The sequence below is a fragment of the Maylandia zebra genome, linkage group LG4, assembly GCF_041146795.1.
Source record: "Maylandia zebra isolate NMK-2024a linkage group LG4, Mzebra_GT3a, whole genome shotgun sequence".
In the NCBI taxonomy this organism is placed as follows: domain Eukaryota; kingdom Metazoa; phylum Chordata; class Actinopteri; order Cichliformes; family Cichlidae; genus Maylandia; species Maylandia zebra.
The window spans coordinates 26818463-26840191 of record NC_135170.1 but is presented as its reverse complement, the minus strand read 5'-3'; the positions used below and the strand labels follow the sequence as shown (position 1 = coordinate 26840191).

The 21729-nt window shown below is 41.0% G+C and overlaps 1 protein-coding gene across 1 annotated transcript; it reads right to left on the bottom strand.

Annotated features, from left to right (window-relative positions):
• Positions 1-230: 230 nt before the first annotated feature.
• On the bottom strand, positions 231-20667 carry kank2 (KN motif and ankyrin repeat domains 2). Its single transcript, XM_004552166.3, has 13 exons — positions 20527-20667; positions 14803-14888; positions 9545-9626; positions 7906-9270; positions 7278-7463; positions 7092-7200; positions 6330-6908; positions 6160-6247; positions 5396-5615; positions 5013-5155; positions 3704-3904; positions 3520-3618; positions 231-1628 (listed from the first exon to the last, which is right to left on the bottom strand). Exons 3-13 carry the CDS (start codon positions 9579-9581, stop codon positions 1572-1574), a joined length of 3084 nt encoding a protein of 1027 aa, XP_004552223.3. The 5' UTR covers positions 9582-9626; positions 14803-14888; positions 20527-20667; the 3' UTR covers positions 231-1571.
• Between the last annotated feature and the right edge of the window lie 1062 nt (positions 20668-21729).

The window sequence follows — 21729 nt, the reverse complement described above, 5'->3', positions numbered from 1 at the left end:
ATATAGCTTTTTTTTCAGAGCACTCATAACTTCATCAAAACCACGTAGGATTTTCAGAGCTGAAAAACACAATTAAACTGTATTTTTTTAAAAAGGCCAAGAAAACAAAAGAGACCAGCCCCAGTTGTTTGCGTTAGGACTCCCTCTAGTGGAACCTGTGGGGTTCTATATGCAAACTGTTTTTACCTTGTTTTTACATGACTGAGTGGAACTTACAAGACAACAAAACATGTGGTCCACATTTATTTATTATTTTCCAAAATGCACAAATTAGAAGAAGAGACACACAATCTAGCATTTTCATAAAACCATCATAAAACATTAACTACAGAGCTGTGTGATTACATAACGCAGGCGTGAGCTTAAAAACTCCAAATGTATAAAAGATAGATACTTAAAAAAATTGAAATTTATAAAAAATTTGCTTAAAAGTGAATATGAAAATTGGTAAAACATCTTTAAAAAGTAATAGAAATTTTGACATCAATAGCCTATGCACTTTAGTTCAAGGAGTTCGATTTCAGGCATAATTATTACCAGTTTACACTGACATATATTATTTTAATATTCCTATCTTACATGGCACGCCCTTTTAAGACCAAAATCACTTACTTTCTGGTTCCCTGACAAATCTCACTGGCTTCACCAGCGCTCTCTCAACAAAGTCTTGTTAAATTTTATGAGCACACATCACAAACACAGATACCCTCTAAACAACCATCCGAAAAACCTTCACATATAAAAATACAAAGACCATAGTACCGCAGCCATCAGAGAACAATGGTAACCTCTCTCCTCTTTAACACCACCTGTGTTAACATTATTACCACAATAAGCAGCTTTAAAAAGAGGTGATGTGAAACAGACATCTTTGGGTTTGATTTGGGGAATGTGATAAACACATAAAACTGGTTAAAAAGGTGTAAAGTTAACCAACACCTGGGAAATAAAACCACGAGGTCCTGAATTAAGTCAGAATGATTAAAAAAAATCAATATCAAAAATACTCTCAAGTAAATAAATCTTGTGTATAAATATCAACAGACTATTGGAGTGTTATATTTTGTAGCACCAATGAGCTAGTTGATGCAAGGACACTTACCCACGAGAGGGGTGGCTTCAGTTATTCCAAATGACTGTGATGGTCACACAAAACGATGCTACTGTGAAACACCTATGGTACAATGAAAACACACTGCTCTATGAGCCAACTTATATAAAACTGATATGGAATTACAGAACGAGTGCATAAATATTGAACGTATAGTGAAATGCGGTGAACAGTTTGGATTTGTAAAAACAGTGCTGACAACTGGATTGTTGCAAAACTAGAACGAAATCCATTCAATGTTCAGTTTCACACTTTTCCAACCACCACTGGGATTAAAGTAAGACCACTGTGTACGATAAGCAATGAGTAACAATGGTGCGAGCTCTCACGTAATTATCTGCACATAATTAAATTATTCAGGGTGAAAACAAACACACAAACAAACTTGATGTTTCCTTTAAGTACATAGATGAATAAACATCTGTGGATTGGCTGTGTAGCTGAGCAGTAGGCGTGTGGTTTACTTTAGTTCACCAGCAGGAGGAGAGGAGCCCAAGAGCGGAGACTTGGGGGAAACCTGGACAAGTAAAAAAAAAAAGTAACCAAATTATAGTTTAGAATTTTTTATCAAATTCATCATGGTTAATCCATCCATCCATCAGGGTACCCAAGGTAAGCCAGCGGAAAGATGTAGTCTCCCCAGTGTGTCCTAGGTTTGCCCCGGGGCTTTTCCCCATGCCCCAAATACTTTGGAAGGAGTAGCAACTCTACTCTGAGCCCCTCCTGGATGACCAAGCTCATTTTACCTCTAAGAGATAACCCACCACCCTTCATAGGAAACTCATTTCTACTGCTTGCATCTATGTTCTCCTTTTTTCAGTCACTTCCCACAGCTCAAATTGTTTCACCAGATCAGTGCACATTGTTGCCACTACAGCAATAACCCATTTATCACTCTCTCTGAACCCATGAACCTAACACTGGGAAGAAATGAACATTTTGTGAAGTTAAAATAACAGCTACTGCCAATCCAAGAAAAATCTCAGGTTTAGATCCTTTTACTGTTTAAGTGCATCATATTTCCCCTGTATTTTCTCTTCCAGGAGTGGTTTCTGTTCATGTAAAGCACCTCTTGATCACTACATTTACATGCAAATTAATATTACATTACCATTTTAAATACAAAATATATTATATTTGAGTATGTGTCGTTGAAACCACACATCCTGTTTGTATATTAAGAATTAATCCCACTGAAGCATGTTCTTGTTAAGATATGGAATTACTCATATGTTAGGGGCATTCTTTAGACACTGTACTGTCTCCTGGGCCTTCTGTTCACTAGGTGACTCTGCTTTGTTTTGATCATGCTGTGCTTTGTCCTGAAAGAGCTGACTGAGAGTAATTACCTGGATGAGCAACACAGGGCCAGGTGTGCTCAGGCTATGACTAACTGGTTGAGCTACAGCTTGGTCCTTGGGTTCCCTTCTTTTGCTTTCAACATACATTACCAGTCATCCAAACATACACATTTACATTACATGTAATCACACATTCCTGATAGTTAATTACAGTTTTCCAAAAATTCCCTTTGTTAGTGCTTGTTGTAGTTTATTAGCCAGGTTGTGAAATAAAATGCATAAAGCACATCTGGAATTTGTCCATCACTTGGGGGTTTATATACTAGTTTATGACACACCTTGCCTGTTTACGGTCAACTTTGTGTTATATACAAACTAATAGCCAGCTGAGAGGCTGGGATAGCGATTCATACCTGAAAGACGAGTGCAGATGGTTGGTAGGATAGAGAAACATGAGCAGACTCATGTCTGCATGTTTCAGCAATGTGCTGTCACTTATGGAAACTTAAAAAAATAAACTTAAAAGAATGAGTGAAGTTTAGGTTTTGTTGGGGAGCAGGTAGAAGTCAAATTATATGACAAAGTTATGCATCTCTCGTTCTGTTTAGCCAAAGAGCTGCACAAACATACACCATAAAGCCCACATTAGGTGAGAATGTGTACTTATTCTAAGGCAGTGACTTGTTTGACAGCTGCAAGCTTGTGGGTAATTGGTTTCTGGCTTAAACAGATTTGCTTGTTTGCTATTTTTGCTCAACCCAAAGCCAACTTTAATTTCTGTAGGTATGCAGTAAACCATATGCAACTCTTGCATGTCAACACGTGTTTGAAAACACGCAAACATTGCAACACTGCCCAGATGTGGGAAGGAGGCTTATTTTAAAGAAACTGGTTGGAGGAATAATTGACAGAGGTTGTATTTTGCATGGCTCAATATGTGACAAAATCCAGTTTGGATGGGTTGCATGCAAACAAGAATATTACATAATTATCCGTGTGCTATTAGCCATAGAAAGTGGCAATCACTTCCATGACACATTTCTTGGATTGTTGAATGTTGGTGTGAAAGGGCTACTTTGTGTCTTAGCAGCATATTTAGATACTCACAGGGGATGGAGGCTTTGCAAAGTTGAGGTGAGCATACAGAAGCACAGCGATGTCATTCTGACTGGCTTCAAGGGCAATGGACAGAGCAGTGCTGCCATCCTGTTTAATACAATGAGAAAATGTTGGTGAGACGCTGGTTTTGGGAAGGAGTTCGCATAACCACAGACCGAACTGGAATTCTTACATTATCGGTGAGAGTGGCATCACATCCTGGCACTGATAGCAGCTGACGCACAATGTCCACATGACCATGTTCACAGGCACACATGAGTGCAGTGGAGCCGTCGTCATCGCGGATGTTAACTTGTGCCCCACAGGACAGCAGCGCTCGCACCATGTCCCCTCTACCATGACTGACTGCCAGCATCAGCGCTGTCTGTCCAGCCTACAAAACACACATTGGTTAAAATTACTGTTACCCTAATTTTTTAACCAAACTGTGGACACATTGAGACTGCATTTGTGTACATGGTGCAGCAGATACATTTTGAGCAGAATTCTTAAAATCACTTGTAAGAAGACGGTCTAGTTTCTAGAGCAATTGCAATGTGATTGCTAACAGGAATCAAACCAGATGAGCGAATGAGACTGGCTGTTTTTTCTACATTGGCTTCATAGAAATTCACAACTTTTATCCCCTGTTGTCATATCCCACATTGCTCCAAACTTAATTAGTTAGAGCGGCTTTTACTGAATGACTGTAAGGAAAGCAACAAAGACTATAATCACTGGTCTCATGCATGTCACTGGCTTTTGCTACCTGCACTATGCCCAAGGTGGTAAATTGTATATCCACACAAAATCACAAGGTATTCAGATTTTTCTGGAATATTTGCCAAAATGTCACAAAAAAAGTTTCAGACAAATAAAGACTGAAAATTCTAAATAACTGGGTAAAACTGGTGCATGAAATATTTTCCAGAAATTTGTCAGTTTTATAAAAAATGTCCCTGTTAATGGATGTATTCCTCTGAAAGCCAAATGATAATCAGATGCTTACAGTGTTAAAGGTGGAATAAACAGAAAAATACATGGAAGTAAAAAAAAAAGAAGTAGAAATATCAGCTCATTGTCTTGAGAAATTGGATTAAAATAAAATATGTCCTTCACATGCTAAATGCCTCCCAGGGTTAGTATCGTGCACCACATTTTCCTTGACAAAGAAATATTTCAATAAAACGCACATTTAGTTTGTTGGGATCTGGTTACCACTTCTTGTTTGGGTAACAACCAGTGGGAGGCTATGAAAGTTTTACAGTTTTGTACTTTTCTAACTGTCCACACAGTGTCGCTGTTGTGACAACTTTTGTGAAGCACTTGGCCATGGGTCAGCTGTCTACAAAGTTTTTACTCTTGTACTTTTTGTAATGATTACAGTTTTTGAAACATAAGACATTTTATGCAGTCCTAGTCCTGCACTAATGCATGACAATGGGGGATTTTTGTGTGTGTGTGGAGACGCAGTAAAAACTAATGAGCAGTAGAGGGCGCACCTGGCTGGCCTTGGCATTGACATCCCCTGTGCGCAGCAGCTGCAGGACAGTTTGAAGGTCACTGTCGGAGTGGAAGGCAGCCAGAGCCGTCAGCATGATGGCTGTGTAGCCCGCCTTGTTCTGCTTGTCAGCGTTACACAAGCCTGTCAGGTAAAGAGGCCAATCAATTTGACAGGTGATATAACAGCAGCACAACAAAGTAAAAGGGATCGTTACCATTAATAATTTAATATGACTTATTTCTTAAATTGTAGAGATTATCATAATAAAAAATAACCATAAGACTTTACATTGACTCTTCAGTCTTATGAGATTTTACTTCGCTTAATATCAAAATTTTCTCCAGCGCCTCTGTTGTTTTCTCATAAAAGCACAGAACTCACCAGTGTCCAGCAGAAGTTTCACCACGGGGAAGTTGGAGTGGGAGACAGTGTAGTGAAGGGCTGTATTCCCGTTGCCGTCAGCCATATTTATGACAAACTCCAGCAGCTGAGGGGAGATTGAGGCGAAAGTGTCCATGTAGGCCTTGACAACAGCTGTGTCGGCCGTTTTGTGGCAGGACACACGTAGCCACTCTTGCAGCACTGTGGTGTAAGCTGCCCTCTGAGATCAGACACAATGAGGACTGTTAAGGCAAATAAACATTTGACAGATGGCTGGAGAAATGCAAGAGCAACGACGACATCAAAAATGTGAAACCAAACCTCAGGAGAAGCCTTGAGTTAATGTGTTGTTTGATCTTTCATTACTTGCAAAAATTATGAAACCAAAGTTAAGAATTTTCTTATTTTAACTTAGTCTTATTCCAGACATGGGGTGCAACAATCCAGTGTAGTCTTAGTGCCGTTCCCAAGCCAGGATAAATGGGAAGGGCATCCGGCATAAACTCTTTCCTGAATCAAACATGCAGATAATCAAATATCTTAAGCTATGCTTTAGTAAATATTTAGAGTTGGCAAACTAAAGTAAAATATATTCTAAATTAAATTATTGAGTGTGCACAGTTTGTGGGTAGCTGTGCCTCCCTGTTTGAGGTTGGTCTATGTCATTTATTTTAAAAGTGAACCTTCTGAATTTCCTAGAAAGAAGTAACGACAGAAGAAATGTGAAGAAATGTGGAGAAATGTGAATTAGACTCAACACGTACTGCTCCTTGTTGGCTGAAGGCATTAGGTTCCCCCAGGGCTTTCTGCAGGGCATGCAGAGCTAACATCAGGCTGTCAGTCAGCTCCAGTCTGTGGCAGATAAGGAGACAACATCACTCTCAGATGTTCATAGATCCTTTAATCCTCACAGACAGACTCTGTGTACACTTACCTGACTTGTTTTGAAGGCGCTGTCGCAGTCTCATTTGAAATACGTTCATCTGCTGGTTTGCACTCTGACTGGACGCTGTACCGCTGCTGGGCGTTATCACTGATTTTAGTGAGGCCAGGTGATGAAGAACAGGTAAGTGAAGCCTTCTGCTCAGGAGTGGATTCAGTGCTAACTGGTGTGGAGGTGACCTGTTTGTGCTTTTCTGATGATTGTTTGACAGTCTCAGAATCATTTGATGAACATGGAGGAGGTATGGCGTGGTCTGATGCTGGTGGCTGTGAGGCACATTTTTGCACCACAGTGTCTGTCGCTGGTGACTGAGGTGCTTTGTTTGATGGCATTGTGTCTACAGCTGCAGACTGGCTGGGACTTGAGTCTGGAATGGCAGCTGGTAGTTTGACAGCATTTTGCTGAGGTACACTGGTGCTTTCTTCTTGCTTGGAATCCTTGTTGTGTATTGTCTGCTGGTGCTGGACTGTAGACTCTGGAAGTTTTTCTCTGGCTTCATGATATTCACTAGAGTCACTCCCCTCATCTGAGCTCTCACTGCTGCTATCTTCTGAGGATGTGGACTCGTAGCTGTAAGACACGAACAATTTTCACTCTGCTCAAACAGCTCAGAGTCTTTGCAGGTGACACAGGGAGTACATTTCTGCTTCTTCTTTTACCTTTTTACTTAACCTTATGCTGACAACATTCCCTTGACACGGTACTCAGTGGATGAAAATAGCCGACTGCTGCTATGCAATAACTAACACTTACCCTCCATTGACTCCAATAAACTGTAGGTTTTTCTTCGTAGAGGGCGAGCCTGGTTCACCTTCTGCTTTCCGCTTCATAATTGATCTCAGAGACAATTGGGGAGATGAAGCTAGAAAAGATACCAGCAATTATTCATACAGTGGGAGCATGATGTGGTCAGAAGACACTAGTTTAAAAATCACATACCTGTCTTAGGTAAGCCTTCTTGTGATTGGATAGAATCATTTGCTTCTTCCTTATTATGCACAATCTGATCATCAGATGCAACAGCAATGGCAGGATTAGCTACAGGTACTGAGGTGGACAACCTGCTCTTCAAGACATCGCGTACCTGCTTAGAGCTGACTGGAATCGGCAACTCAACTGGAGCATCTGAGGGAGAGAGACAGACAACATTTCAAAGCTAACTAATCAGTCTTTTTGTGCAGTAATGCAATAAATAATTGTTATTGCAAAGATACAGTCTGATGCAGTACAATCCAGCAGTAATGCAGCATTCCAAACCCCTCCAGTTAAAATTTAAATATATTAAATATAGAAGTATTTGCGACTTTTCAGCTTTCAGTAAAAACATATATTTGAGGGTGACAGACTCAGTTTCTCAGACAATGATTAAGTCTAGCCTTAGACCAACCCCCGCCCGACACACACACACTTTTTTTTAAGAACAGATCCTTGGTGATTTTTTTCCTTTCAGTTTAGGACTAAGCATAATTCATATCTGGGAAACCTTTTGCACAGGTTTCACAAAATGCTCTTGCATTGGACTGCATCAGACTCTCCAGTTTAAGCTCATAAAGTCTCAGTAACAGACCTTCAATTCGCCCTCTCTGGTGGTCTTCCACGCCTCCAGCAGCTGGCTGAATGGGGGGGGAGCTGCAGGTCTCTGCTCGGAGCAGTGTTCCCACCTCTACCACAGTAGGCTGCTCCAGTGTGTACACCTGAATTCCTACAGTTCTCTGGTCCCTCTGGTGTCGTTGCTGTGTGAAGCTGACTAGTGTATGCAGGCTGCAGCCTTGAGGCTCCTGCCAGCCCAGGCTCGTTGCTATGACTGGATGCTCTGCCTGAGGGCCCTTCTGGACTCCTGCCACCTGCTGCTGTGCAGCCTGTAGTTCCTGCATTGTCCTCTGTAGTTGACCCTCAAGCTGACCCACTTGATTTTTGAGGACTTCTGTCTCAGGCAGCAGTCCCAGATCCTTCTCTTGAACCCAGACCCCCACATGACGACTTCCTCTTGAGTCCTCTGGTCCCACGCCAATGGTGCGCACTTCCCGCTTTGCATCTGGTCGCACTCCACTCACAATCACTGTGTCCTCAATCTCACACCCTGAGTCTTGCTTGGACCCATCAGGTGTGGTGGGGGACAGTGACCCTGCTGGCTTATTGTTGTTGCTCCCCTTTCCAGTGCTCATGTCTTCTTCAGGGATGTCAATATAGAGCTCCCCTCTGGGACGACCTCGGTTGAACCCCAGAGTGTGGCCCAGGAACTTCTGGCTCTTCAGCTGGACACTGAGCTGCCGTTTCTCCTCCTGCAGCACTGAGATTTTAACTTGGAGCACAGGGATTGTTTTCACCTGTTCTTCTAGCTCCCTTATCTTTCTCAGGGCTGCAGCCATCTGCTCCCTGACATGTTGCAAGTGAGCTGGGGTTGGAGTTACTGGGGTGGACAGGCCAGAGCTCATGGGAGTGAAAGATCCACCTCCACCCTGTGACCGGTTGAAGCTGTGTGCGCTGCTGATGGAGGTGTTAGAGCCAACTACACTGCTGTGCATGCTGCCAAGATTGGAGAATCTCCGTCCCTCTTTCTCTTCTTCCAGCTTCCTGCGAGCATCCAACAGAGTCTTCTCCACCCGGGCAGTGCTGAAGCTGGGCCTTTGTGATGTATGGTAGCCTGGGGCACAGTAGGAGTAAGAGGAATGCCGGCTGTCCATGCTGGCATTGGAGCAGAGAGACTCTGTGGAGGTCCACCAGGAGCCAGCGTAGCCATAGCCACGGGGCAAAGAGCCATAGCGTGGCCGGCGTTGGACAGGCACCTTCTTGATAGTGTTCCCCTTCTCTATGTCGTTAACATATTTGAGGAAGTCTAGGTCCAGACGGTAGCCATAGGGGGTCTCCACTGAGTAGGGTGCCTCCTGTTCTTTGGCGTGCAGGGAAGGGGGGGCAGGTGGGTTGAGTTTCCCTGCAGGGGAAGGAAATAAACTTTAAACAAACGGAAATCTGCATCTAATCTTGGGTTCAGACTTCAGAAAAAAGCATCAGCTACTCCACAGTTATAAATGTACTCAGAATTCATCACCAAATTAGGCACAAAGTGGATTGTTGGAGTTCATTATGACACAATCTTACAGTTAAAATACATGCCAGTTGTGTGATAGTTTAAATCCTAACAAAAGCATTAACCTATCATCATTTTTATGTTGATCATTATAAGGAATTAAAAATAGAGGGCGCACCTGGGAAGCCGGGGTCCATATGCAGCACCTGTGCCATAATGCGCCTGTGGCTGCTTTTCAGACAGTCACACAAACACCTCACCTGTAGGGAGACAAAAGTGTTGAAATTAAACATACTGTACACTAAGCATTTCTATAAATAACAAAGGATTCAAGATTTCAAGAGCTTTACAACAATATACACAGTATACAGAGTACTGCAATGCTGTTTCACCCCAAGCCCCCCATGGTGCATCTATAAGTATATAAAAGATATATCTCCAAGAGATATAAAACTAGGAATTACAAATAAATAATATGCTAAATTTGGGTAAAATTAAGGGATAAAAAGGTACTAATTGCTAACTATACAATACTATAATAATAACTATTCAATACAAACTGTACCATAAACAAAGACAGAACAGAGACAATACGAAGTGGATTGTGCAGTAGGTGTTGAATACCAGGTTCAAGTTACGGTCAGGATATTGTAGACAAGACAGGACATGTGAGACATGTGCAAGATGCAAAATATGCAAATACAGTATAATTTAGATGTGTGTTCAGTAACTATGTGATTAAGTGTGCAAATAAGCATATTGCTCCCAGGTCCAGTTTGTAGTGGATTTGTGGAAGTTTTTGTTGTTTTGAGTCTTTTGGTGAGTATTTTAAGGTGTTTGTAAAAGTGGCTTTTCTTGCATTAATTATAAAGATGCAATCAATGCAGTAATACACAACTGTCTACATCCAACTAAAACCTAACAGAATCAGTATTCAAATATCTTAATATCTTAAGTTAACTGTAAAGTCTGCATGACATAGTGTGTCCAGAAATAATTACCGCTTTTGACTGCATTGCTCTCTCTGTATAATGGTCCGAAATAGCATTAGCCTTTCTACCCGCCTGCCTCCATTCCTTATTTTATCCTTCCATTTTTTTGAGCATATTGGGCCACTGTCAGTTGTATATTTGTTTCTGTTCATAGCATTCAGAGAAGAGAAGTTACAGGGGGAAAGTTTCCTGGCAGCTAATTCTAGGACAGAGATTTGCCAGTTACAGCCTTATTAGGAATCATCTGTGCGCACTTACTTCGCCTCTCACATTAGGATTTACAGACACTCTCTCTTCTTTCTCTCCTGCACTTCTTCCATCTCTGGCTTCTTCTCTATTTGTCCTTTCTTTATGCTCTTCTGCTCCAGTTTTACCCCTCTAAGCATCAGCTGATGATCAGAAGGTTTCAGCTAGTCCCTTTCTTTTCCTCTGCACACTTAGATGCTTTTTAATTCAGCCAAAACACACAGTGAATTGCTGAGAACTTGCATTTTACCAAAGGTAACATATGGATTTTGACTCTTTATAAACAAAAGACTAAGCCTTTCCCTCCACAGAGAGCAACACACTGCCAGCAAAAATGTAGAAACCCTAATGCCATGCCTCTGAGTTGGTGTGTGCTTGGAAAAGATTAACTTTCTAGGTCATCACTTTGTGGGAACTGTGGAAATCTTTAAGCCGTCCACAGCATTAGTCAGTTGAACATCTTTATATACTATGGCTTTGATAAGATAGGAACAGAAGTCTGCGCTGCAAACCACTTTGTTTTCAAGTGCAAACTATATTTGCCTCAGTCTAAAGCTGTTTTTTGTTTTTTCTCTTCCTCTCTCGCTCTCGCTCTCTCTCTCCATCTATCTTGTGACCCTAGCCCGTGCTTGCTCGTTTGTGAAAAGTAGGACACTTGGAAACACTGACTAAATTGACATGGTATTTTTGAAGTGCTTTAGTCAGTTTAATTTCTCGATGTGATTCTGCTTATCTTTCTTACCCTTTCATCACCCTCTCATTCCAAGATTGCCACACACTATTGGGCCGTGAAATACAGACTGCATGCAAACCCAAACCCATTTTAAGATTGGCACCATGGTGGTAAGGAAGAATCACACTGGTTAATCTAATTTAAAATGAAGCCAACTATCCTTCAGCTTACACATGAGGACTTTATGCCCCAGATATAAAATTTTAACTTGCATATGAGAAAGTGGAGAAAAAAAGACAAATCTTGACTAATATTGCAGAGCCTTTAAAAAAGATGAAGAATTTGGCTGCCTGCCTTCAGCCTACAGTTTAAGTGTCTGTTTATCTCCATTGAAAGTGTCAGACTGATGGTGTACAGTGTCTGGTGTACAGTGCGGTCTGGGAATGACTACATATGTGAGAAAGTGAGAGTAGGACATAGAGGCGTGGTTGCAAAAAAACAGACTGTGTGAGAGAATATGCGTACAGGGTGGAGGGCAGCACTGACAGGGGACAGCCGATGAGATATAATTAGAGTATGTAGTTTTGCAACCTAACATGCCTGCCAAGCAGACTGGTTGATGTCGTCTACTCGACTTCCCTTCAAATTCCACTTTATTTTTATAATTTTGCTCTGAAGAAGCAAACAAGCATAGAGAGACAGAACAGAAAAAAATCAGGTTACTATGGGTAAATCATTAAAATGCACACAATCAATAGCTGACTACATGGTGATGGTTATTTGTACGATTAGTCCCAGAGGGAAAAAGAAAAAAAAAAAAAAGGAAGGGTCAACCCAGACACCTGCTGATGAACACCTAATAAAAAACGTAGATGAATATCCAATAGTCCATCAACTTTATCCAGTTCACGGATGAGGCCAGAGGGCCTGATCCATTCAGCATACATCTGACGTGCAAATATAAAAATCCTGTATGAGCAATGCCTAATTTCCAAAACTATAGGTACCATGGAAAAAAAAACTCCCAGACACAGGAGAGTAGTTTTCCCTGTGTAAAACTACCATTCATAAATAACAGCCAATTTAATGAGCAGAGATGATAAGTTTTTCCTTTCGGATATTTCTTTTATGATAGCAAGGAAGCACTCCCCTGTAAGTGGTTCTTGTCCAGACACTTCTTTGTTATTGCCTTTTTACTGGCACTAAGCAATACTTCATGGCTATATTTGCCTCAAATGTACAAGTCATTTGGTCGATTACCTAAATATATGATATCGAGAGTATAGTCAAGCTCAAAACCTATTATGAGTTTAATTTATGTTACTGTCTTTGCTCAGTAAGATTGTTTTGCTGGACAATTAGAAAACATGTGATAATGATCAGCCATTGTAATATCACATTGTATCCAGCAGTGTCCAGATTCCAGATCTGCCCCTTTGTTGATGTTTTCTTTTTGGGGTTATAAAAAAATGAATTATTAAATAAAGGTGCTGTCATTTTATTTTATTTATATAACCTATCTTCACCTGTTAGTGTTGTATTTGTTCCTTGATTTGACCTTGATGTATAAGGCGGAATTTTTTCCCAAGACACTGCATATATGAACAAATTCTGGGTAACATCAATAAAAAAATATTTATGATGACCTCATGTAAATTGCAGGTTTCACTAAGAAGTTGAAAACTTTTGAGATCTGTATTGGCTGAAATAACAGATATGATGTAATGCCTTTCCAGGTCCAGTCTCTAAACTTCAAGTCCGAATTATACTTGTTTAAAATCTTCACTATATTCCATAAATCTTAAGAACAGTTATTCCTCTTACATTAATTAAACAATATATTTAACAATACTTCTGTCAGATCACTTAATTTATTTAGGTACTTGTTTATCTCACCTACCACAGATTGTAGGATGACACTCAACTGGCTTAATTCTTAACCTTTCCATTTTTGCACCATACCCACTGTTGCACCAGCAGAATGAATACTGTAACTGTGTTGCTCTACAATAGTCCTTCAACCATGGCAGGAACATTCCACCTTTTTCTTTTCCTAGCTGTAGTATTTTAAATTTTACTCTAGACTTATTACCCTGCCCTATCCTACAGGTATTCATTTCCATTTATTAATCTGTTTTATTAATATCTCTGCTGGTACGGACTGAAAAAGGAATAGCAGAAGAAATAAAATCAAATTTTCACAATTTCTACTTTATTATACAAATTAAGGGAGCACATCGTTCACGGTCTACTTTTATTTCTTTCAGCATAAAACAATAATTTAAATTTGATGTTGTTTAGATTCTCTTGTATAGTGATACCTAGGTATATATAATACTATTTTTTTCTGCTGAGTTTATAAAATTAGCGTTGATAAAATATAGCTTTATAAACACATATTTTGGGTCTAGTGTATGTTTAATTTGCATCACGAATAAAAACTTGTTTTATCCCTGTAAGTAAATTTGCTGTTATTCCAATGTGTTTTCTAATTACTTGAGCAAGAAGCTCTATAAATAATGCAAAATGTAAAGTGGGGCTTAAGGGACATCCTTGACGGCATACTCGTTTCAAACTAATTACCCTGAACAAATTCCAAAATTCTGAAATCTTCTTATTTAAACGGATTATTTTCCACTATCAGGCTCCTACAACAACAGCAGAGTGTTTCATATGTGCTAATGTGTGTGCACGTATTCCACTGAGTGTGTGAGTATGGCTGGGGTGGAGTGGCTGACCTTCCTCTCCGTCTCTCTGGTTTAAACAGAGTTCCTTTGAGATGACATCTGAACAGAAACCAGCATTTGCCCTTCCCCAGCACAACTCTCCCCAGCCAGCCTCCATCTAGGACACATGGTTTGCCCCCATTACTCCCCCCTACCTCCTTCATAGAGCTGCATACCATGCTAGAGGAAGCTAGCATGGTCTGGTCTCTCCCCTCTATTCCCTGCTATTAAGATTAAGACAACCCCTGGGGGGGTAAGATGCAGGTCATCCAGCACAAATTACGCGTCTGTGGTATGTCCTGTAGGATGTCACGAGAGTAACTGCATAATGCTGTAGCTTAATTGACTACTCGTACTCACCACTGAAAAAGATTTTTTCCTCTATGTGCATGAAAGTTTCGGGTTTACTCCTTTCTATGCAGACCAAACTCCAGCATGGTATTAAAAGGGTTAAAACTCGGTTTGAGTTACAGTGTGGATAAACATTCCCTCAGAAGACTGAGACCACCGTGATGAGTAATTTTAAAATGCCAAGCTTCATTTCAAGGTCTGTTCTCCCTAGTTTATCAAACTCATTGCTTCCATTCATTGAGTCACCTTATTATTATTGCCATTACAAAGGATTAAACCTCAGTACTGCTAAGTCAAAAATACCGCCGCTCTTTCCACCACCCAGAGACGATCTTTATGGAGTTTTCCATTGCACTGCTGACTCTCAGCCTTTGGTGATTGCGATTTTGCTCAAGCTTGGGAATGGTTTGTGAATTAGGAAAAGAGGGATTTATTTTCTACTTCATACCAGCTGCTTGCGCTGCGAGGATGGGATCTCTCCTCCCCAGGCCCCTTGCCTCTCCCTTCCTTTTCTTGCTCTCTTACAGTCAGCACCTGCGGGAAATAAGAATAGAGGAAATTTGAACTTTGGCTGCCACTGCCTTTGACTGTATCAGTTAGTAGTCCAGAAAAATGACAATAACTGGGATATATGCAGGAATAGTTTTCAGGGGACATCAGTAAAATCATGGAAAGGGTGTGCAGCTCTGCTGACACAGAGATAAACAGAGATTCATAACAGGTGGGCATGACGTGAGGGTAAACACAGGTTGCAAAGCAGGAAACAAACATTTCAAAACAGAACACACATCCAGTGTGTCAGTGTTTTTGACTCACACACCGGATGTGAACAACATACACCCATAAGATGCAAATCACACACTGATTGTTGCACAATATAAGTGAAGCCTGAGCCATGTGAAAGTTCTCCTCTCACAGCTTTCTAGAAATAATTTCCCCCACCCCATTCCAGTTCAAGGCTCTCTAATCAATTCAAGGCTGGGAGCGGGAGCCTCCCTGCCATGTGATTGGGCAATGTGTCAGTTTTCTAACTCTCCCAAATCCAGTGGCACTCACAAACACCCCCACCCTCTGGATTAGTGGGAACCTGTCTGTATCACCTAAGGCTAGACTGATTTCATGAGCCTTATGATGCATTTCCTTCAACACAGTCTTAACTGCTGTGTGAGTGTCAACCAGACATGCTGCATGACAGCGTCTGCTGCCGATTCTCCTACTTTGGCTCCAGCAGCACAGAGTCAGGCTGCTGTGAAAGTGCGGTCGACATTTTGTCTGGAGTTCTCAGAGCCTAAAAAACACCGACGAGTGACCTTTGCGTCATATCATAACAAGGCTTGCCGTTGTTCTGTCCATTGTTTCATTGTGTTGCCATGCCAATACCACTGAGGGTATTGGTGGGAGAGAAACATCTTTTAGACTAGAACTACAGCCAAATCACAAAGAGCCATTCATTCAGGCCCTAGTTCCACAGCTGGTTCTAATAGAAATCAAGGAGGGGCATCTCTGAGAAAAAGAGAGGGAGCGGTAGACAGAGTATGGACGAGTGTGTGGTAAGGAAATTTGCCTCAAAACAAACAAACAGTTGGTGAAGACCTGTTATGGACCCACACACTGACAGAAAGTGGAAACACAAGATGCAGGACTTGCACTGAGTGACTGATATCTAAATCTAAACAGGCTCCAAAGTTAACAAAACTAGCTGTATGTGTTGATGACTGTGAATAATACCAAAGTAAAAACATATTATGAATACATTTCCACCTTAGTTATGGGACCTCATTTATCAAATCCAAAAGCTACTCGCAAACAATGAGATCAAAGACAGCGGCGCATGTCGGGCTGTTATAACTGTGCGTTTGGCGGAGATGGCAAATACCAAACATTACAGAGGAGACAAGCTGAACTCCCATGGACTCCCACAGAACACAGATGAAAACACACATACCCCCTAAACACACCAACACTGTCTGAAGCCTGATGACTCCCATAAATCAACAAACACAGTTGAAGATATTACTTTGATTTATTCAAGTAAGGGCAAAGATGATATGAAAGCCCAGTGATTTAGCTGCTTTTAATTCATCTGAAAAGTTTTAGCTCCCAAAGAAAAGCTCTCAGAACGGCAGTTTACGTGCTGCTGTCATCATACCAGGCTAATTGTCTGTTTCAAAACGGAGACCATATTTGAGGTCTGACGAAGAAAGGGTTACAGGAAAGGGAGCTTCATCTTTCTATTCCCCAAGGACGCAAAAACAACTCAGTCACTTCCTCCCAGCCCAGGAGAAAGAGTAACAAGGAGAAAGAGAGCATAAATGAAAAAAGGGGGGGTAGCAGCGGTAGGAGAGGGAGAAAGGAGTACAGTGAGAGAGGGAGGGTGGGACAGAAAAGAGGGGAAATTCGAGGAAAGACAGGCAAACTGTAAAAGGAGGGGGAAGAAAGTTTTAGATGGAAACTTCTGAAATGAGAAGAACATGCCTGTTCTCAGATTTGGACTCCACCAGAATGAATCACGCTGACACCAGAATGAGTGCTGCTACTAACGCAGGACAAACATCTACAGATCAGACAGAGGGGCCGCAGAGCGCTCCTCACAATGAGTAAATAACGATTCAAGAGGACCTCTCCTCATAATCCCACATGGCTCCACCTAGAAGATTACCATCATTTGTACATTCCTCTCCTAAAATAGAGAGAAAAAAGAGAGAATCCCTAAGACAAGTAGCACTTTGTTGCACTAAATAAAGCTTATTGTTGTTCAGAGTTGTTTTTTTTCAGGGTAACAGGCCACAGACCTCAAAAAAGATGTGCTGAAGGCTTTTAAATGTCACATAAAGATGCTGCTGTATCTACTGAGACTTCTTTGTCTTCCTCCTCATTCTGCAGCACAGATGGCTTCATTCAGCCAACTAGCCCTGGATGAATAATAAATCAGAAAGATTAAAACAAATGTTTCCCAAAGAGCTGAAGAATAATAAATGCAGAAGCAGCAATAGCCATTTTTCACCCAGCGTAATGTGGCTGAAGAGCATATGTCACCGCATGACAGAAAGGGCCTTCACCAAATGCGAGGTCAGATGATCTCATATCAGCATGCTCATACAGTGTGTACTCATGCTGCTGGTGGGACATGTGGTTTTTGACTAATGTAGCCATTAAATTCGGGACAGTGAAATCATAACCCAATGGGATGTCACCTCCAGGACTTCTTGCCCTTTAGGAAAAAGCCCTGTTTTTCACATTAAGGAGTGGTGATGAGAAGGAGCAGACGGCGTGGAGCTGGAGCAGTCTGGTGCTAGAGAGACTATGGCCAAAAGGAGAGGCCGGCCAGCTCACATTACTCCTGGAACAGGAGCAGAGTAAACACCCGCCTCTCCGCTATTGGTCATTGTGCTGACCTCCAACAGGAAACTGAGCAAGGGTGGGGCTGAGCGACAAGGAGCGGCACGGGGGGGAAAAAAGCCATTTGGGAGAAAATTCCTGAGCAGTTGTGGAGGTGGGGATTAAGACGGATGCTGAGCAGAGACGCAGAGAGTTGCTCTGTTTTAGAGAAACTGAGGTGGTCTGGAGAGGAGGAAACCCAGACAGCAGTGATTGAGAGATGGTGGAGAGCCAGTCACAGCAGTTTGAGGGTTAAAAGATCAGGTCAGCGTGTGTGAACAGATGGTACAACAGAACGCAGGAAGTCATATCAGTCCGGTTTCCATGCTAAGTTAAGCAGTTCCTTCTCGAGAATCTTATCAATTACTTCCTGATTTGGTGAAGTTGTTGATGCAACGGTTGTACAGACACAAATAAAACAAAACAGACAAGGGGAAAAATAATAATCCAATGCACTTTACACATGTTGCTTACTGGACAGCACAGTCCATCTGGCTTCTCTGGGTGATTAATAAAATAAAGGAGATCAGTCAGCTTATTCAGCAGGATAACAAATTACTGTCCCTATTAGAGAAAAAGCCAGCTTTTCACCATATGTTCACTACACTGCTCTCCCTAATCGACAGAGTTAAGTAGGAGTATTAACTCACTGTCTTGACCACAGCAGTCTCATGCTGGGCTGTATATTTATCCAACTCTAGTGCAAAACTTCCTGTTTAATATTCATGTTGTTATGGTGCATATTCACAGTGTGCTTTTTAGAAAGGAAGAATAACACACTAAAAACAAACTGCATGCATAAATGAATAAGGTCCATTAATATTATTATAGAGCCCTGTGCCATAAACCATCATTATTTCACATGACTTTATGAACATGATATACTGTCTTAATATAACAGGTGATTAAAAATGCAGTAAAACTTCTCTGAAAGGCTCATCTGTGGTTAAAAAAAAAATCCAAGAAAGTGATAAACAGTCTCACACAGGTTCAGGGTGTAATTTCATTAGCCTTGCTAAACAATTTAAACGCCCGGCGTGTGGCCCAGTGTGCAAATGGGTTTATGGGCCCTGCATTCCTCCATTGCACCCCCGGATCCAAACACTGTAATGAAACAATCACATTCCAGCTCAGAAAAAAAAGAATCTGCTTAAGGAGACTCCAGCTGCTGACAAACCTGGACACAGATCCATAAAATGCAGTCTGGGGGACTCCCTTAGAGTGGGTTTTCTCTTTTACTGCACTTATACTCAACATATCTCAAATTAACAAGCAAATATTTAGTTAGCAGTCCTCTTAGCTGAAACTAAACCACATTATTGTCTTAATAAATCCTACAATCACGAGGGCTCTGATTTTGCCTTAAACCACTGTAACAAAAGCTAATTTATCCCTAAGGTCTGTCCTTAATGCTCTTTAACTATATTATAATATATGGGTTCTATATGACGCACCAACACCTTTTCCATGTAATAACATGACAGATGGGACAGAGACCACGTGAGCACCATGCAGCTGCTGGTAGGTGATTTAATACAGCCAGCAACCCATTACACAACAGCAGGACAGTGGTGTATTGTATGATGTAGTGTAACAGGCTGATGACTGCACTCCCACATCCTGCCAAGTTCTGCTTGCCCACCATGAAAACAACATCTGACTGAGCTAGAAGTTTCTCAGTAAAATGACTGCATTCATAAACAAATAATATAGTAATGCAAAAATTAACAGGGAGATTCTAGTTTATTTGAGAAAGAACTCAGGTTAGAGATGTCTTTCAAGAAAGAAAAAGAAAAAGAAAGAGCAAAAGGTATATATTTGATCCACTTGCCCTGTTAATATATAACCCCCCTTCTTATCACTGACCACTGGCCAGCTACAGCTGGCGAGACCAGCAAATATTGAGGGCAAAAAGCAGCGCTGAAGAACATCTGGAAGTCATGAAAACTTGCAGCGTGCGTGGGACCCACCCTCTCCCATGAGCCCTTACAGTTTTTAAATGAGATTTTCGTTTTTAATTAAATTATAAACTGACTGGATTGTTGCAACATTTTCTGAATTAAGCACGAGATTTAAAAAAAAGTTTCAAAGCCAAGTGCAAACACACCCAAAATGCCTTTCTTTCTTTTTTGTTTTTTTGCTATTTTGGAAATGATGTCGCGTTTAGTTGCATACTGCGAGATTTAAGAGCCTAAAAGTTGAGCTTTCCAGGCACCCCCCCCACCCCCACCCCCCGCCCTCCACAAGCCCACCAAGACAATAATAGAGCCCTATGTAATGAATTAAAGCCGCTGTATGGAAAATGCAAAGCTTATAAACAGAAATGTTAAGAAAGCTAGGGTTGTGAGGCCAGAGTTAGTGTGACAGACGCACTCTCAGTCCCCATATGATGTAAATTATTGATAAATATTGATAAATCTGGTTAATCCCGCGCGGTGAGCCTCCAGTGATGCTGTGAACAAAAAAGAGGACGCACCGGAGAACCAATCGCGAGAGTCAAACATTCCTGCAACCGCAGATAAATACTAATATGAAATTATAAAAGCTAATTAGTCAGAAACATTTAACAGAAATACACAACCAGCCATAAGCTACGCTGGGTGTTGGTTTTTGAGGATAAAGGACCCGTTACTTCAGAGAAGGAGCACCGGAGGGGAGAATGGGCAGGACCGACGCTTCACAAAAGAAGTCCCACTGAAAGCTCCTCGTCTGAAGCCATTTACAAAACACGCTGACAAAGACAGACCGAGCTGGTTTTCGCACAGAGGAAAGTCAACTTATTGTCTGCTCTTACCTGCCCTGCGCAAATCCTTTCTGTCGCCTCGGCCCAGGAGGAGCGCTCACTGACAGAGAGACAAAAACACCGCAGCCAAGATGCTCCGAGCCCCCTCCCGCTTCTCTTAAAGGGCACGCGGCCACGAGGCCAGGCGGTGGGCTCGCGCACTGCACGTCTCGCTGGAGTCTTCATACAGAGACATATATGAAGCTGTGCAATCGTTTGACCCTCCTTCAGTCTGAAAGTCATAGATTAAAAAAGGGGGGCAAGCTATTTTAGTGATGAGATCATTTATGATCACACTGGCCTACATTTTTTTTTTTTTTTTTTTTTACTGTAATGGAAAATTAAAGGGTTTCTTTTAAATGGGTCTGGTTGTTTATTTATTATGTACTGTACCGTTTATCTATGATAGACATATAAATATGTATTTAATTTTATGTAAAAAAAAAAAAAAAGCAAATAAAAAAACAAATTGTGGGGAAAAAACTTTATTTATAAAAATGTGTTTGTTACTTCTAACAATATAAATGTCATTCCTTCAAGAGCAGTTTATTAGAATCGGTTAAACGCCAAAATATCGATGACTGGAACTCATGTAAATAAACACAATGAAGTCAACGTGGTGATTCTCTTTTCAACGCCTTGTTACTTCTATACTCATTTTTAAAATATTAATCTAATCAAGCATCTGGCTTATATGTGTAATAAATAAATCTTTTGTAAAGGAAACAGTTAAAATCTTTGAATTGCTAAACTTTCAAAATAAGACGCCTTGTTATAAAATAATAAGCAACGAAGTACAGTAAAGTCAGCAACTATAATCTTAAAAATCCTCACTGGTCCCCAGCTGTCACTGGTAACATTAAAGTTTACATACTGTACTCGATAATAAAATATTTTTAAACAACTTGATCACACTTTTTGGATATGAAACACTGAGCTGTGCATTTATTTAGCGCCCAATCACAACAACAGATGCTTTAAATGCAACTACAGCTGTCAAACTAGTACAACAGCATATTAAGTTTCAAGTTTAATACTGAAGTGTAGCAAACTGGAGATACAACTGAAAAGTCTAAAATATATTCAAATCCATTAAATTATCAAATCAAGGAACGCTGAGGAATCCCAATAAACGTCTAAGACCTCAAACAACCTCTTTAGAGATCCATGGACATCAAAAGCTGTTGGTGGAAGGACACCGAGTATCTTTGAGAA

What these genes read in the sequence shown, in the direction of transcription:
- kank2 (XM_004552166.3), bottom strand. Translation starts at nt 9,581, where the DNA reads ATGGCACAGGTGCTGCATATGGACCCCGGCTTCCCAG. An exon ending in AGAAGGCTTACCTAAGACAG is followed by an intron (nt 7,201 to 7,277) that starts GTATGTGATTTT and finishes TATCTTTTCTAG; the next exon opens with CTTCATCTCCCCAATTGTCT. An exon ending in TCAATGCCAAGGCCAGCCAG is followed by an intron (nt 3,905 to 5,012) that starts GTGCGCCCTCTA and finishes TGTGTTTTGTAG; the next exon opens with GCTGGACAGACAGCGCTGAT.